This window comes from Schistocerca cancellata, chromosome 2, assembly GCF_023864275.1.
Source record: "Schistocerca cancellata isolate TAMUIC-IGC-003103 chromosome 2, iqSchCanc2.1, whole genome shotgun sequence".
Classification (NCBI taxonomy): Eukaryota; Metazoa; Arthropoda; class Insecta; order Orthoptera; family Acrididae; genus Schistocerca; species Schistocerca cancellata.
The window spans coordinates 515,630,789-515,648,690 of NC_064627.1; the positions used below are offsets into that span (position 1 = coordinate 515,630,789).

Below are 17,902 nucleotides of genomic sequence, written 5' to 3' on the forward strand. Positions count from 1 at the left end.
AACTGTTCACAGCCAAAACCTGGACAATACGGTAAGGGAAGATCATTTCAGAAGTCTTGGTTGATCAAATATGCATGGCTAGAATATGAAGCATCCACCGACAAAGTTTTTTGCAAAACCCACAAAGAAGCAGATGCCAAAAAATTTATTACAATTTTCTTAAAAAAAAAAAAATTGCATTTACTTCTGTAGGGTTTCCTAACAGGAAAAAGGCTTTGGAAAAATTCTGTCTTCATGAAAACACATTTACGCATAAAGAAGGTGTACTGAAACTAAATTCTATCACTAACTGAAGTGTGGCCTCCCAAACGAATGAACAGTTCCCACGATATTCAAAACAAGATCATTGATCTACTAGGAAAGTCTGTGTTGAGAAAGGTATTGGCTTCAATCAAAAAGACTGAACATTTTTCTATTATGGTTGATGAAACAAGTGATTCTTCGATTCACGAACAAGTGTCATTTTGTACTCGTACTGTTGATGATTCCTTAATCATCAATGAAGACTGTATTGGCTTATATGAGACCCCCAACACTGAATCACAAACTCTGTTTAGTATTTTAAAAGTTTTTGCTCGTCTTGATTTGTCAATGGACAAGTTAAGAGGACAGTGCTGCGACAGTGCCTTGAATATGAGAGGTAAGTTCAAAAGGCTAAAAAAGTTAGTTTTGGATATACAACGAAAAGCACGTTATGTTCACTGCACTGCTCACAGTTTAGACTTGGCAGTTGTACACAGTCTCCACCATCTTACATCTATGAGGGGTAATATGGCTTTAACCAAGGACTTACTAAACACCATAAGGAAATCCAACAAAAGGATGGGACTTACAGAAGCATACGACCAAGCTGGTCTACGACCCCTGTGCCTGACTCGATGGACTATGTAAGCTTCTAGTATCTTGAGGATATTGAAGAACTTTGAAGACCTTCCACAGTTATTTGAAACATTTTCTGCAGAGGACAAAACAGAGGCAAGTTACAAATGTGCAGGCTACCTTGAGTCAATAGTACAATTCAAGACTTATTTCTTTTTACGTCTTCATTGCCATGCAATGCATCTCAGTAGAGGATGTTAATGAAAAAATTCAATGCCCTCATCTAAGTACTGCTGACCTGGAAAAAATATATGAGGCCTTGATTTGCATATTGAATGGAAGGCATGATATTTTTGAACACTTTCGGGAATGGTGTTTAAAAGAAAAACCATCACAAGTTGATGATCCTTCGCTTCCTTGGAATTGAAGTATACCAAAGAAATATGAAAACAACAAAGCCAGCTCACAGCACACTTTCAAAACCCCAAAGGAATACTACAAAGCTATTTACATTGAAGTTTGTGAAACTGTGCAATTTGCATTACTGAGTGCTTTGCTTTTAGTAAACAGAGGTGAAACAAATTTGGAAAAAAATCAACAGATTTTTTCAAAAATGACTTAGACATTGAGAGACAGCGCTTACACTTGAATATGTTAGCCGATATTGCTAATAAAAAACATCTGGTCTTAAGAAACATGTGTGATGTAAGAAAGTACATTACACAAAAGCCTGCAGTTGGAGAAATGTTATGTGAAGTAGTGAAGTGCATTAAGCTTCTCGAAGTAGCTCCAATCACGACAAAAACAGCAGTTGTTTTCCATTAGCGCCCAGTCACAAATGTAAGTGCACGTATAATCTGGTAAAACTCGAGGGGGGGAACACCAGAAAGTTCTTACAAAGACGCAGATAAAATAATTAAAAGAGTTAGATGTCTTTGGACAAGTCTGTCAAAGTAATAAAACGAAGAACACGAGCAGCTGCTTGCGCTGGGAGGGGGGGCAGAACGGTCATTTAGCGCCCCTAGATGCCTGAAGTCATATCTCCGATCAACAATAGGACAAAAGTGATTGAACAACGTGGCTGTTCTGCATGCCCAACGACATGTTTTGGATGAATCGGATATCGAACCAGTCATCAACGACTTCATATTCAGTAATCCAGTCAGACGGTCAGCATTTGTACCTTTCTAAAGACACTCTAGCCCTAATAATGGCATTTAGGGCAATATTAAAAATATTTATAAAATAGAGAATTAAATACATACATAATGTTGAATTTTCAGTTTGAAAATATTAGTACTAGTTTAGTACTGTATTACTATACTACTGTATTAGCTATTTTCAAATACTTAAATATTTTTAAGGTGTAAGACCCACTTAAAACCCTCTATTTACATACTTTTTGACTGAAAGTATTTGGCATACGGTATTAACTTTATTAACTGTATTAAAGCATTAACTTTGAGATATTGTTTTTATTTAATGAACTTTGAGCCTTACTCAAAGTGCTATTACTGTTGCGACAGCAATATTTTATGTTTTGTTCTTTTAATGATAGTTTGGGATTTATTTAAATATAATTTCAGTCTTTTCAGAGCAATATATTCACTGCACTATAATAGTCTATAAGCATGATTATTACTGTAAATTAAATTATCTTTTTATGAAAATACCGTGTGTGTTTATGTTTTGTTTCTTTTTTTAAAGTCAAAAAATGTGTCAGGCTTGTGAGTTTCTCAGAGTGTCGAGTTATCGAGAGTCCAGTTTCCGGGATTCTAATGTTGATCATATGACTCTAAAATGCTTAAAAAAAAACTTTAAAACTCACTATTTTTCATCTAAAATTTAAAAAATTTCCCGGCGCAAGACCCACAGTATGCCTCCCCCCCCTCCCAATATTTTTTATAATTTGGCGCCCCTGGGCAGCAGCACTGGGAATGATGTGTAGAAGCTGAAGGGGACTATTTCAGGGTGACTAGTGTCAAACAGCTGTATCTAAATGAACACTGATTTTATAAATAAAACTCTTGATACTTTTTGGACAGCCCTCGTACAAGTAAAATGTGGTGCAGAGAGGCAAACATAGTTTCAAGCAATTTTATGTTTTAGCCAAAAGTGCCTTTTATGTTACATCAGAAACAATTTTTGGCACATGAAAATTTTGGTTAAGAGGAACAAAATTACTTCTGTCTGATGCAAAACACACACACACTTTGTAATTTGGAACTACATTTACTCACCTTTCTTCCCATTTGGCATTTCTTATGAAGAACTGACTAGGGCTATCAGCAGTAAAGAACGCAATTTCAGTGTTGTCTTGCTCTGAAAGAAATGCCCATTGGGGTTCCAGACTACCCTCCTTTTCATTTTGGCACTGCTGAGCTTCTAAAAACAATCAAGTCATTAGCAGGCAAAAATCATAAAATTTATCTCTATTCTTAACTAATAAGGCTGGTTAAAATGTCTCTGACAATTTGCTATCTTTTGGACAAATTCTTTTTCGAGTTACAGCACACACAAATCTGTCGAGTACACTGTGGCAACTGACTACACAATGCTGGGATTGCAGTTCTACAGCTTGACTACAGAATTGCAGTCTTGGCCTGGGATTGAATACTGGTCTACTGTGGTATTTATAACTTTTTACTTGATTGTATTCCCTTCCTGTCCTACTATGTCTGAAGAGTGTGTGTGTGTGTGTGTGTGTGTGTGTGTGTGTGTGTACTGCTGCCTGAAAAAGCATGCCAGGGAATCTTATCTTCTTATGATACACCTGAAGTAGATCAGTTTTTGTTTCAGTATTATGCGTAACCTGGAGCAAACTGGTTTTATTTACTGTAATACTCGTTTTCTTATTCCCTTTGACATTCAGTACAAGCCCATCATTGCACTTTCTACTTTAACTTTCAGTATGAGAATCTTTAACTATTCTTCACTTTCTACCATCAATATGGTATCATCTTGATATCTAAGGTTGTTTATATTATCTCAGCTATTTTATACCCATCAGTTCTCTTAATGTACTCTGCATAGAGACTGGATAAATAAGGTGAAATATACAGCCTTTCATACTCATTCCCCAATCTTGACCCATTTAGTTTGACATACTGAATGCAACACTTACACCACATTTTTCCAGTGACTTTGCACAAGTCTGCTGGAATTACATCATGTTCATTAAACTTGTTTTTATTATTATTTTCTATGACCCATTAGACTTCACTATCTAAAACATCTTGTTCTGATTCTTAGTTCAGATTTACATCACCATATATTTCAAATATTTTAGAGTAAAAAGAAAATACAATTAAATAAAAAGTCATAAATCCAACTGTACACCATAATTACAGTGCAGTAATTGGCACTCTCCACTGTGTATAAAACCACATAGGTGGTATGACCTACACTTGCAACAATCAGAAGCATCAGTAGGATTAATCCTTCCAATGTTGAAACTTAATCTACTTTAGTTTAAAGCAATGTAAACTGAATGATAAACAGCGAGCTTTCATGTTATAACTTCCAAATTTAATGCTGCATTGCAAATTTCAAGCTATATTGACCCAATCTTTGGTTAGGTATGCTGTTTGCAAGGTTGAAACATACCTTGTAAATTTCTTAAATCTGTTGGTAAAAATCTACAGTTTGGAACCAAAATGGGACCATAAGCAAAGTAGTTCTAAAGTTGAAATCTTTAAATGAGGGATAAAAAGTACACCATGTGTACAATTTAGGTCACACTAAATTTAGTCTATATCCAGTATCCATGACATCTGTGTGTTGTGGAATCTCTGAACATTTTCTGAGTTCAAATATATAGAGGTATATCAAACAGTATGACCTCTCTCATGCCAACCATCATGGATTCTGAAAACATCAACCACGTGAAACCCTACTTTCACTTTTGTCACATGACATCCAGAAAGCCATGGACCACGGCAGTCAGGAAGGTGCCGTATCTCTTTACTTCTAGAAAGCATTTGACTCAGTAATACACCTAAACTTATTATCAAAATTACGATAGTATGGTGTATCAAGTGACATGTATGACTGGGCTGAGGTTTCATTGGTGGGAGGACACAGTAGGTTTCTTGGATGGAGAGTCGTCGACAGATGTAGAAGTAACTTCAGGTATGCCCTGGAGAAATGTGGGGGGACTCTTTCTGTTCATGTTGTACATTAATGGCCATGCAGACAATATTTATACTAACCTCAGAGTTTTCACAGATCATCAGTTATCTAAAATAAAGCACTGTCACAGAAAAGTTGAACGAATACTGTCAAGTCTTGAGAAGATTCAAAGTGGTGCACAGATTGGCAACTTGCTTTAAATATCCAGACAGTCAAACTTTATACTTCACAAAAATGTAGTATCCAAAGACTACAAAATCAGTGAGTCACGGGTGGAAGAGGCCAACTAATACAAACACTCAGGTAAACAACTTTGTGGTGATATGAAATGGCATGATCACATAGACTCAGCCATAGGTAAAGCAGGTAACAGACTTCATTTCATTGATAAACACCGGGTAAATGCAATCAGCCTACAGAGGAGAGTGCTTACAAAACACTCCTGTGACCCGTCCTAGAATATTGTTACAGTGTGAGGGAATTGTACCAAATAGGACTAACAGGGAATATTGAATATATACAGAGAAGAGCGACATGAGTGGTCACAAGTCTGTGTGACACATGGGAATACATCACAGAGATGCTGGAGAAAATGAAGCAGCAAACATTTGAAGATAGATACAAACTAACCTGCGAAAGGCTACAAAAAAGTATTAAGAAACAATTTTAAGTGATGAATCCAGGAATATATTACAACCTCTTATGTATTGCTTTCATAATAACCACAAAGACAAGATCAAATTAATTACAAAGACAAGATCAAATTAATTACAGAAATCACACAGGTGCTTAAAAGTATTCCTACTTGCCGTTCCCCATAAATGAATGAAATGGGTAAAAGTCCTAATAATGGCTGTAGGCTTCACAGTGGTTTGTACCGTATGGATGTGGATGTAGATGAAGAATGAAGTAGCAACTTGCAAGAGAAGATGCAATGTTACTCATTGAATCTCCATATAAGTGCATCTGCACATCGTTCTTTTCCTCTTCAACTTCATGCATCAATTTGCTGGAAATGATGAGCATGTGTCATAGCACACTGCTTCCTAGGTTGGGTGAGAATCTCCCGTACAGTTTATCAGCTGGTACACCTGTGTATTCTGTTGTGTACTGTGTTGTGCTTGTGCTTCCAGGTGATTTATGTGCAATGATGTCTCTAAACTTTAAAGAAAGCATGCTGAAATTTACAGATGATTGCACACAAAGAAAAGTCATGAGGAACTCCACTTCTAAAATTTATTTGAATAAATATTTTAGTTGTTATGCCGTCAGTATTAAGCATGGGCTAGACTTGATAGAAGTAAAAATATGGTACAAAGCCTATGGTCATATTACTGTACAGAATGTGATAAGTCTTGAAGTAGGAAAACACAGAAGGAAGGAGGCTACATATTTACAAAAACTGCATGTGCAAACTGCGGACAAAACTTCTTACTTTGGAAACTTAATAGTACATAAACTAATGAATCAGCCATCTAAACAACTGAAAAACATGGCACAGGTGGAGATCCTCAATAAATTACTAGAAACTGATGAGGACACTGATAATGTAAATATATATTTGGAAAACACAACCTCTGCTGTGGTGCATTCTAGGAACAATGTTGTTTCTGAATTTTCAGCATTCAAGGACTTTGATCTATAATCGTTACTGAGCAAAACTGTATAAATAATTACTTTTATATGAATATAATAGAGGGAAACATTCCACGTGGGAAGTAATTATTTTTATAAAATGAAATACAAATGATGTAATGTAAACCAACTAATCTTTACATAACCATTAAGGACATCCCTTAAATGTTTTACAGTTTCATAAATAATCACTTACCTGCTTTGTTTGTAAATGCGAAATAAATATCTCAAACTAGTATATGTGTTGCCAGATAAGAAAATGTTATTGTCAGCCTGATCACTGCAGAAATTGCAGTGTGTATAATAGTGTGTTGATTAGAGATACAAGATCTCAGTTTCACAAGCAGAAAATAAAGATCTTGCTGCAATATTTTTCTGAATTTTTGTGAACAAAAGTCACCATCATTTCGTATTCCTCACTTACAGTAATTCCGTTATTTAGGTACTGTTTTAACCACGGCAACCTCTGTGTTTTTTCTTTATGTCACCTTTCTTTGCAATAAAGTTTGGGGGTTGGTGCATAACAGACTACTTGAACAATGAGGTAACATATGGACATGAAAGCATACTTTTGAACAGTACATTCTGTTTGTTAATTTTTGTGTATATGCTTTTGTTCTCGTGAGGTTGTGCTTTCTCGTGAGGTTGTGCTTGCACACAAGGAAAGAGGCATTGTATGATTATACAAGAGCCTTTTTAGATGATATTACCTATTTCATCATCTTGAAATAACATGTGGCCTTCTCCAGATTGAGAACATCTTTACTTGCTATTCTAGTTGGAGAGCATGTTATAGTCATTCTGGGACATCTTGTCTCTCAGTTACAAATACAATTACAGAGGATCTGAACATAACAAAGAACGTCTGATCACAAAGAGAATTTCTTAACATGTCTACACTTCGTCTGCTCCAGAAACACTTTGTATTGTAGGGAAATCATGATGAAAAACAATTTTATCTTAATTTCCTCTTTAGATTGAAATTTCCATCCAGTGTCACATCAACAACAGCTTTCCATCACCAAGATTATCGGAGATGGAGCGCTATCTCAGTTGAACAAGAATGAGTAAGAAGTGGGCAATCATTAAAGAAGGTGTACCAGCATTCATTAAATGTGTTTTAAGAAACCACATATAGCCTAAAACAAGATGGCTGAATGGCATTTGAAAACAGCTCCTGGCTGTATCTTATCTGAAACAAACTCCTGCCACAAACAATGTCAGTCTTTTAACCACTGTCCTCTTATTCATCAGTTAGTAACCTATCTATATGTGTACTTACACATTGAAACGAAGTGAGGTCAAACAGTTCCACTTGCTCTAAAACCATTCCCAACATAAGTATTTTCTTCCTTTTCACACAGCTTGCACATATACTACATGTATTTAAAATTTCTAAATTCTTTGTTAAGCTGCAATTTTATAAATCTTATTGTTGAGAATATAATGTACACGAGACTGATGATAACACTATTGACATTTTGTGTAGAAACATTTTCTTTAAGGCAATATTCATAACTGAAAATTCATAGGAACCATGTGCACTTAAAGATCTGATGCCCCTAATAATGGTTTGTTTAAGGAATTCAAATGCTGGGCTGGTCGCCAAATTCCACATCAGAGAATATGGAAAAAAAAAAAAAAAGTTAAGTATTAACTAGTATTGTATAACTTTGTAACGTAATTGGTATTATGGAGTCTGTCAGACTTTAGAAGTTTGCTGTTGATTTATACAATACTGTATTTACTTATTAATTGTTTATTGACAGCAACTAGTTATAACTTGTATTTTCAAACATATGAAAGCAAAATAATTATTAATAGGAAAATACTGAAAATATGCAAGTTATGCTCCGAAAAAGTGGACTTCCCTACCTTTCTCAAAATTGACAAATAAAACCTATTGTTATTAATCCTACACTATGCCCTGTTTCTTAAAAGAGCAAGAATCAGAAATAGAAACAAAATTGCTGGAAAATTTCTAGGATGAATTTACATTTTTATGTTAGCTTCCACAATTTTTGGAGATCACAGTACAGGCATCATATGGGTACTGGTTCGTGGTGTCTGTCATACACACCATCGTTAATCCATATTTTGCTGATTTTCTTGACAGGTGCATCTGAAATCTATTCTGACCACAGATAGGCACAAGGATTTTATTAATACGCATAGTACTGCCTGGAGAGTAATACTGCTGACAGTTCATAATCAATCTTTTAAAAAAGTTTGACATTGCAGCAGTTACACCTTTTTTCCTTTGTGCTCTGTCAACTGGACTCTCAAATAGAAGAGCTGTTGATACAAACAAAAATGTTATCATATAATGCTGTGAAAAATAATATGTCTGGTTCCACCCAGTGAGAAGAGATGATCTGTGGATTGATCGCAATATTTGGAGGTTGCTGTGAATACAAGGAAGCCTATAAAAGCATTCAGTTCAAGAACATCAATATCATGTGCAAAAGATATGTTTTTTTGAGATAACTTTTGTTTTACCGATTTTATCTTTTGACCACTGTAGAATCTCATCCAAAACATCGTGATTAAAAAGGAGACCCCACACTTATTTCACATCTGATTCCAACCAAATCATTTCTTCCAAAGGCATTTTGAAGTTTGGTTTATTTACTCTCAGAACTCGTTGAGAATAATCAGTCTGTTCAGGCTGTTTTGAAATATGAGATGGACCTGAGAGAGGTTCCATATTGTACGTATTAATTATTAGGCACTGTCATTAACAACCATAATATATTGCACAATAATTATCACAATAAACATGAAATGTTAGTAAACACATCTGACAAATAAGAATCCTGCAACTGGTATCATACTCTGAGAGCCGTCACAGCGACTTTACTGTGAATTTGTGCATTTACTGAAGATCAGAAGTGCTACTGGCACCCCATCTTCACAGCAAGTAGCCAGCACCACAGCTTAAAGGGACATTGAGGGAGAACGCACAACGACCCCGGAAAGGGCAGGGATGTCCACCAGAAAGCTTGACAGCCATCTCACAGACGTATGATACCAATTAAGGGAAAAAATATGAAAACACGTGGCACAAAGTTTAGACGATTCACAGACAGATAGTGTACATGACTTCCCTCCCTTTAGGTATTTTGATGACTGAGGTGTCAGGAAAGACATCCAGCTGCAAGGTTAAATAATAAAATAAGATTTACCAAATCCCAAACAAGCAGATCCCATTCTAGATGGGATATAAGTGGCAGCCAAATGAAGATGAAACATGGGGAAAAAAGAGTAAACTGCTTATTATTTAAAAAGTAATCACCATAACATTAACACATTAATCCCACAGAGAGAAAAGACAGTCAGTGCCCTCATGGAGACATGTTTGTGGTTGTCTACAGGTCTATGTTTGTACCCAGGCATGCACCTCTTTGTCTGAAGCAAACCAACAGCCACAATATCGCTCTTCAGGGCTCCAAAAATATGGAAATTGCATGGGGAGATATCGGGACTGTATGAAAGACGTCTAAGGTTTTCAGGTTTTCCCAGGGAAACGTCTGCAGCGGTGTCAAAACAACAGGCATGCAGGTTCCAGGTAAGTCATGATGACCTTTTCCTTTGATTGCAAGGGCCCGCTGATCATTGACTTTCTGGAACCCAGCACGACAATTAACACACTGCAGTATGTGGACTCTTTGCAAAAACAGAAGCATGCCATTTAGTCGAAACACCCAAGAATGTTGACAGACAGCATCGTTCTGCTGCAGAATAGTGTCTGCTCACATGCTGCCAAAGTTGTTTCAAGTACATTATAGATGTTTCGCTAGGAAGCCCTAACACATCCTCTATAGAATCCCAATCTCTCCCCATGCCATTTCCTTTTTGAGCCCTGAAGACAGACGATTTGCTTCACATGAAGAGGTGCACGCCTCATCACAACCACAGTTCCACAACCAACTGCAAACATTTTTCCATAAACGCACTCACAGTTTTGGGATTACCTTTGAAATTGTAAACAGATCCCTTATTTTTTTCCATCTGTCTTGTTTTCATTTGATTTGACATAGTGAAAAGAAGTAGTGTACCTAAACTTCCTGGCAGATTAAAACTGCGTGCTGGACCGAGACTCGAACTCAGGTCCTTTGCCTTTCACGGGTAAGTGATCTACCATCTGAGCTATCCAAGCATGACACACAACCCGTCCCACAGCTCGCCAGCACCTCATCTTATAACATCCAAACTTCACAGGAGCTCTCCTGCAGACCTTGCAGAACTAGCACTATTGGAAAATAGACATTGTGGAGACATGGCTTAGCAACAGCCTGGGGACTGTTTGCAGAATGAAAAGGACGAAGTACTGGCAGAATTAAAGATGTGGAGACGGGTAGCTCAGATGGTAGAGCACTTGCCTGCAAAAGCCAAAAGGGAAATGTCCTAAGTTCGAATCTCGGACCGTCACACAGTTTTAATCTGCCAGGAAGTTTCATATCAGCGCACGCTCCACTGTAGAGTGAAAATTTCATTCTGGAAACATCCCACAGGCTATGGCTAAGCCATGCCTCTGCAATAGTCTTTCTTCCAGGAGTGCTAGTTCTGCAAGGTCTGCAGGAGAGCTTCTGTGAAGTTTTGAAGGTAGAAGACAAGGTACTGGTGGAATTTAAGCTGTGGTGATGGGTCGTAAGTCATGCTTGGGTAGCTAAGATGGTAGAGCATTTGCCTGCGAAAGGCAAAGGTCCCGAGTTCCGAATCTCAGTCCGGCATACAGTTTTAATTTGCCAGGAAATTTCATATCAGTGCACACTTTGCTGCAGAGAGAAAATTTCATTCTGGAGTACACATAAACTTTGTAATATGTTAGTCAATGAAACATAAAATCTGAGTTTCTATAAAAAGCTTGACAAGCTTTGCTAGAAAACAGGAAGAAAACAGTGATTATAAAAATCTGCTCCAGGAAACAGAACTTAGTATTCTAGCTTCAATAAAATAACTTTGTGGCTGACAGACTGCAGAGACAGAGGACAATGTTTCTGGCATGCAGCCAGCCATGTTAGACAAGCTCTGCATGTACCTACAAAACAGGCAACACAGGTAGCATGTGATGCTTGAGAGAGAAGTAAGATTGGCTGGTGGCAGGCCTCTACAACTTGACTCACTCAAATTTCTATCACAAAGCTGTTTTAATTGAAGTGTAATATGATTTTGAGTTAAATTAAATAACTTCACTGCCAAGTGTATACATTACTCACTTTTTTTATGTCTTGACTGAGTATGTAATATCTTCATATTTCATGATTTTATAGAACCCTTCCTACAGGACTCTCTTAAACAGATGCTGTGGACAACAGCACAATCAGCCACTGCTGAGCTATAGTAGAGTCTTGCATAATGTCCATCTGGTCAGTTAACTTTGAGTAATACAAGAGTAAAGTTACATAATATTAGCAGCCTATATTCAGAAAGATTTCCTCCCCTCCCCCTCCAAACACTCAGGCAAAATACTTTTCTCAGTCTTTGTACGTTATTAACTGGTTCTGTGATATAATGGAACTTGTCATCTGCAAGCTGACCATGAGGAAAGTATGCCGAGACAATCAATCTGATCTGATTAAACATTAACTTTAACAGTATCAAGCTGATTATTTAAATTTATTTAAGCATCTATTGGTTCACCTGATAGATAAGAAATGGAAATGACAATCAAGGCAATTACTGTTACAACACAGGGAGGTAAGCTAACAATTAAAGAAAAATACATGTTCATTTTACTGCTTTAAATATGTTGTACTTGCATAAATGAAATTTGAATAAAAAATGCTTACCTGAACAGTATTCCGGCAAAACCAACCCAGCTTCTTCACATAATGTATACAACCTTGACATATGATGTGGATTTTCTACACCAAGGTCATTTTCTAATATCTTTTGCCTCAATGAAAGAACTACAGCAGTTGTCTTCAAAGCAGGAAGTAGTTGATGGCATTCAATAGGATCAAGCCATAAGGTATCAGAAAGACTCAACAGTATCTGCAATTTACATTTCATCATAAATACAGTGGAGGGAGATAAAAGTGTGAGTTTTTTCACAGGTGCTTCTGTACAGGCAGTTAACACAGCCATTGTGTTTATACATACACGATCTTGCTTATTTATACTCTTTAGGTACACCAAAATTAAGTTACAACACATGGCTCGGAATTAACTTCATCACACACAGAGTTGTATATAGAATAGAAAACAAACTGTATGAGAGGACAGTTATCTCCTAGCTAAATAAAGGATGCAGTGAGTAGCATACAGTCTGCTCACAAGAAAAAGAGTAAATTCTGACAGGGGTGCAGAGAGTGAAGGAAGCAAGCTCTGATCACTGAATCCCAGCACACAGGCTGTGGAGGGGATTGGAACAGCACAGGGAGAGGGAGAGGTGGAGGGAGGGTGGAAGGGGGGGGGGGGGGGGACTGAGCTAATGTCACGCAGTGCTGGCAACACAGTTGTGTTCACACATAATTTGTTCCCAAGTGGCACTGTAAGTGCCCTCTATTAGCCACCCACTGTAACAGCTATCAACTGCTAGGTATTGCACGTCTGCAAATTGAGACATGGATGTAAAATCATTTTGCAGGATTCAGGAAAGCAGAATTGACAGTTTCATATTCAATGATGGTCCTGTTGCTACTAATTCCTGTTCAGTTCTCATAGACAACTTGAAATTAAAAAGAACCAGTAGTAAAATTTGCACTCTGGACAATAAAGAAAGAATGAGTGAGATCTGGAACATTTATCCACATATTTAACGCTGAACTGTATGCACACATAAATCACTCAGAATAAGTCTCATTACGTTTCTCATCTTTGCATATGGTGTTATTGTCTGATTCAGCAGTATTAATACTGATTTTGTCTATTCAGAGTTCAATGATACCATCGCGCCTCCCATAATCTTCTTCCAGTTGTTGGACCTTCCTTAAGTACCCTTCCTAGTCATCAGCAGTAACTGACAGAAGTAATTCCTTGCAATCTTAAATAGATTGTCTTTGGACGTGTTGCCTGAAATGTTGTGATCCCTAAACAACCGTTTTACTTTTGTCCATGCCGTTTTTCAGCACTCAAATCACAATTAGAGTATGTCAAGCAGATAACTATGTGGCCTTTCTCTTTTGCCGTTTTGTCGATCATATATGGTTTTTAGCAGGTCTATGTTCTTGAATTAAAGGAAGCAGAGCCTGCTTCCTCATGCTCTCATTACAGGCAACACACCTCTTTCGCAATCATTCAAACATCCTTCCTGTTTTATCATACCTTGTGGGGTGTTTTTCCCATCTGTCTGGTATGGTATGCATCACTGTCCATCACAATGACTGACACTGTAGAAAGACTTGGGAGACCCATATTTGCAAATCACTTTTCAAAGTTTTCAGAATTGATTTGACCATAGTAATCTCCTTTTGCAGATTTAACCCAGGATTTTAGTTGGGTCTCTCTGACAAACCCCTTCCTCACTCCAACACTTCCGACAATAAATCAACACAAAAATAATCAATTTTTTGAAAATATAATGTAATTATATAGATAAAAAATCTACTCACAGCAGGAGAACACACGTATAAAAGGTATTAAAGCTTGCAAGCTTTCGGAGGGGTGGAGGGAGGGAGTTTTCTGATCCTGGGGAGGAGGGCTTTGAAAGGCTGACTTTTCTGTGTGCCTGTATGATCCTCACAATTAAATAAAAATAAAGTGATGGTCAAATCTGGAATGATGAGAGTTATGCAAGAATACATAATAATTGTAAACAAAATACATTTTCATGAAAAAAATGATGCTGTATCAGCATCAGCTGCATATAGAAAATAAAAGACAATCTCTTCCAAAGATCTGCAATAATAAATGAAGAAAATTTGAATCCATGTTCCAATTTATCATTTGACTTTTTAATGACAAATTTATTTACACACAAAGCAGGTGGTCTGTGTCTTTAGTATGCAGTATGCTGTGACTCACAAGTTACTTTTGAGATTGTTGTGTGGACTACATTCTTTGAAATTTTGAAAGTGGCAGGGACAAAATACTGGGAGCAAAACGTTATTTAGAACTTGTACAGAGAGAAGACAGCAGTTACGAGAGTTGAAGGACATATAAGGTAAACAGTGGTTGAGAAGAGAGGTAGACAAGGTTGTAACCTATCCCCAATATCAGTCAATTTGTACACCCAGTGTGCATTAAAAGAATCCAAGGAGAAATTTGGAAAGGTAAGGACTTAGAAAAACAGCTGAATAGAGTGGATGGTGTCTTGAAAAGAGATTATAAGATGAATATTAATGAAAGTAAGACAAATGTTATGGAACCAAGTCAAATTAAATCAGGGAATGCTGAAGGAATTAGGTTAAAAAATGACACACTAATTGTAGTAGCTGAGTTTTGCTATTTGGGCAGTAAAATAACTAATTGGTGGAAAAATAGAGAGGATATAAAATGTAGACTAGCAATGATCAAACAATGGAAATCAAACAATTTACAAGCTAAGCTGCAACCTCTGTGCTGCATTCTATGTAGGCATGACAACCAACAAGCTGTCTGTCCGCATGAACGGCCACCGACAAATTGTGGCCAAGAAACAAGTGGACCACCCTGTTGCTGAACACGCTTCCAAAGACGATATCCCTCATCTTAATGACTGATTCACAGCCTGTGCCATATGGATCCTTCCCACCAACACCAGCTTTTCCGAATTGCGCAAGTGGGAACTTTCCCTGCAATACATCCTACATTCCCGTAACCCTCCTGACCTCAACCTTCGTTAGTCACTGTCCTCATCCATCCAGCCCCCTCCCTGTTCCCATTCCAGCACTACACAGCCATCATTTCACTGCCACACCCAGTCTTTTAATTTCTTTTATTTATCTCCTTTCCGCTACTTCCCCCCCCCCCCCCCTTCCACACCTCTCCTACCCTCCGTCTAAACTGAAACACATGACTGTCCGCCACTCCCACCATACTATCCCTACCCCTCCCCGCCCCAGCCTCCTCCTTACCCCCAGTCGCCACTCCCATCATGCACTGGTGCTGCTATTCGCAGTGTGGTCTCAGCTCTCCGAGACTGCAGACGTGTGTGCAAATTGCGTTTGTGTGAGTGTGTGTGTGTGTGTGTGTGTGTGTGTGTGTCTACTGCTGACAATTGCCTTAATGGCTGAAAGCTTTAATTGTGTGAATCTTTTTGTTGTGCCTATCGCGACTCAGCATCTCCACTATATGGTGAGTAGCAACTTTCCTTCTCTGGTATTGTAGACTAGCAATGGTAAGAAAAGTGCTTCTGTAGAAGAGAAATTTGTTAGCACTGAAATAAAATTAAGTATTTTATGAAGATATTTGGCTGGAGTACAGACATACGGAAGTGAAATGTGAGCAGTATGTAGTTGACACAAGAAGACAATAGAACCTTTTGAAATGCAGTTCTACAAAAGAATGCTGAAGATTAGATGGGTAGATCAAATAACTACTAAGGAGGTACAAAATAAATTGGGGGAAAATAAATTTATGACACAACTTGATTAAAAGAAAGGACTGACTAATAGGACACATCATTAGGTATTAAGGAACAGTAAATTTTGTACTGGAGGGAAGAGTGTGTGTGTGTGTGTGTGTGTGTGTGTGTGTGTGTGTGTGTGTGTGTGTGCGTGGGGGGGGGGGGTGTTAGGAGGAGACCTAGGTATGAATACTGCACGCAGATTCAGATATTCAGATGGTTATAGATTGTAGTAGTTATTTTGAGATGTACAGGCTTGTACAGACTAGACTAGCATGAAGAAGTGCATCAAACAAGTCTTCAGAGTGACGACCACATGAACAACATTACTGATAAGAGTAGGTGAAATGAAACATACCATTCACATATTTTGCATATACTGTACATTGTATTTTCTTGTACTGACCTTCCCTATCATGAACTTTCCCTGTTCTTCATTGTCATCTAAACTGTTTAACCACCCATACACCTTCATGCTAGCTGCATGGCTCCAGTTCCAGTCAAGATCACAAGGAACTAAATGACACAAAAATACATCAACAGCTTGAGGTGGGATGTGTCTGAATTCTTCTGGAATGTGAAGCAACCTAAACACCTAAAAACCAAAAAAGAAATTCGAGTATTTGTGGTATATTGTTAACATGCACATCACAAAAAACCTCAACAACAGCAATACAAAAAACATGTAGTATTTTAAATACACATTACAACACTCAAATGTATTAATATACAATTCCTTCAACACATATGTGGAAACATTCATAAGGAATAACACACCAATTAAAATAGAGTCCTGTGCACTCCTGCTATTAGCATATCTTTGTGGTCTACACAATGGAATACACAGCTGGGACAATTTTACCTCTAACGTATATTTCACAAAGTTGTATGTCTCTCTACATGCACTGACTATTACGCACGCACACAGGCACAAAAATACACACACTTCTTACTCTAGCCATAATATTACAGTTAGCTATGAAGTTACAATTACCACCTAAGAAAATATAAAATAACATGATTAATTTTTTGTTTCTTTGCATGTACATGTCTCTAGTTTGATATGCACTGAAATTCCTGTACCATAGTATGTTGCTAGAAAATGCAAAACAAAATTATGGTGCCCACAGACAAAGTGCAGGGTCATGCAGTAATTCAGTTCCTGCATTTGAAGGGCAAAACTGTTGCAACAATCCATGCTGATCGGATAGAAGAGGTGTATGGCAACAGTGAACCATCATGTGACATAACATGTAGGTATTGCCGATGCTTCCAGTATGGTCAAACAAGTCTAAATGATGATGACCAAAATGGCACACCATTTATAACTGAAAAAATGGGAAAGAATAGAGATGTGGAGATCATGGTGCTCAAAGACTGATGTATCACAAACTGAAGTGATATTGAAAAGTAGTTATTGATTAGTTTTTAACATCTTGCATGACTTTTTGAACAGGACGAAGGTCAGCACATGCTGGATTCCACAACTGCTCACAATGATTCAAAAAGTGTGCCAAAATGATGCAGCAGCAGAAATACTGCAGCTATGTTAATCTAATCCAGATGGTTTCTTTAGCTACCAAGTACCATGGATGAGTGGTTGCGTCATTATGATCTTGAGAAAAAGGACAAAGCAAGCAGCGGAAACTTGTAGAATTATCCTACTGAAAGAGGTGAAGCCCTGACCATCATTGAGAAAGATGATGATGCGTATTTTTTTGGAACTGCATGGTGCGGGACTAACATATGTTTGCAAGGGGAAAATCATCACAGGAGGAGCATGCTACTGAAATATCCTGATGGGCTTTCAGAGGGCAATCAAGACAA

General features: G+C 37.6%; 1 protein-coding gene across 2 annotated transcripts in view; it reads right to left on the minus strand.

Moving 5' to 3' along the window:
• Positions 1 to 17,902, minus strand: part of LOC126162064 (putative ATP-dependent RNA helicase TDRD12) — a 429,957-nt gene that overhangs the window by 100,118 nt on the left and 311,937 nt on the right. Inside the window, exons 18-20 of one of the 2 annotated variants that reach the window (XM_049918325.1) lie at positions 16,482 to 16,670; positions 12,378 to 12,582; positions 3,060 to 3,201 (exon numbers count right to left, since the gene is read on the minus strand). In XM_049918325.1, the coding sequence (XP_049774282.1) occupies positions 3,060 to 3,201; positions 12,378 to 12,582; positions 16,482 to 16,670 (536 nt within the window). Of the gene's footprint in view, positions 1 to 3,059; positions 3,205 to 12,377; positions 12,583 to 16,481; positions 16,671 to 17,902 lie in introns of both variants that reach the window. The other variant, XM_049918324.1, reaches the window with a different exon arrangement.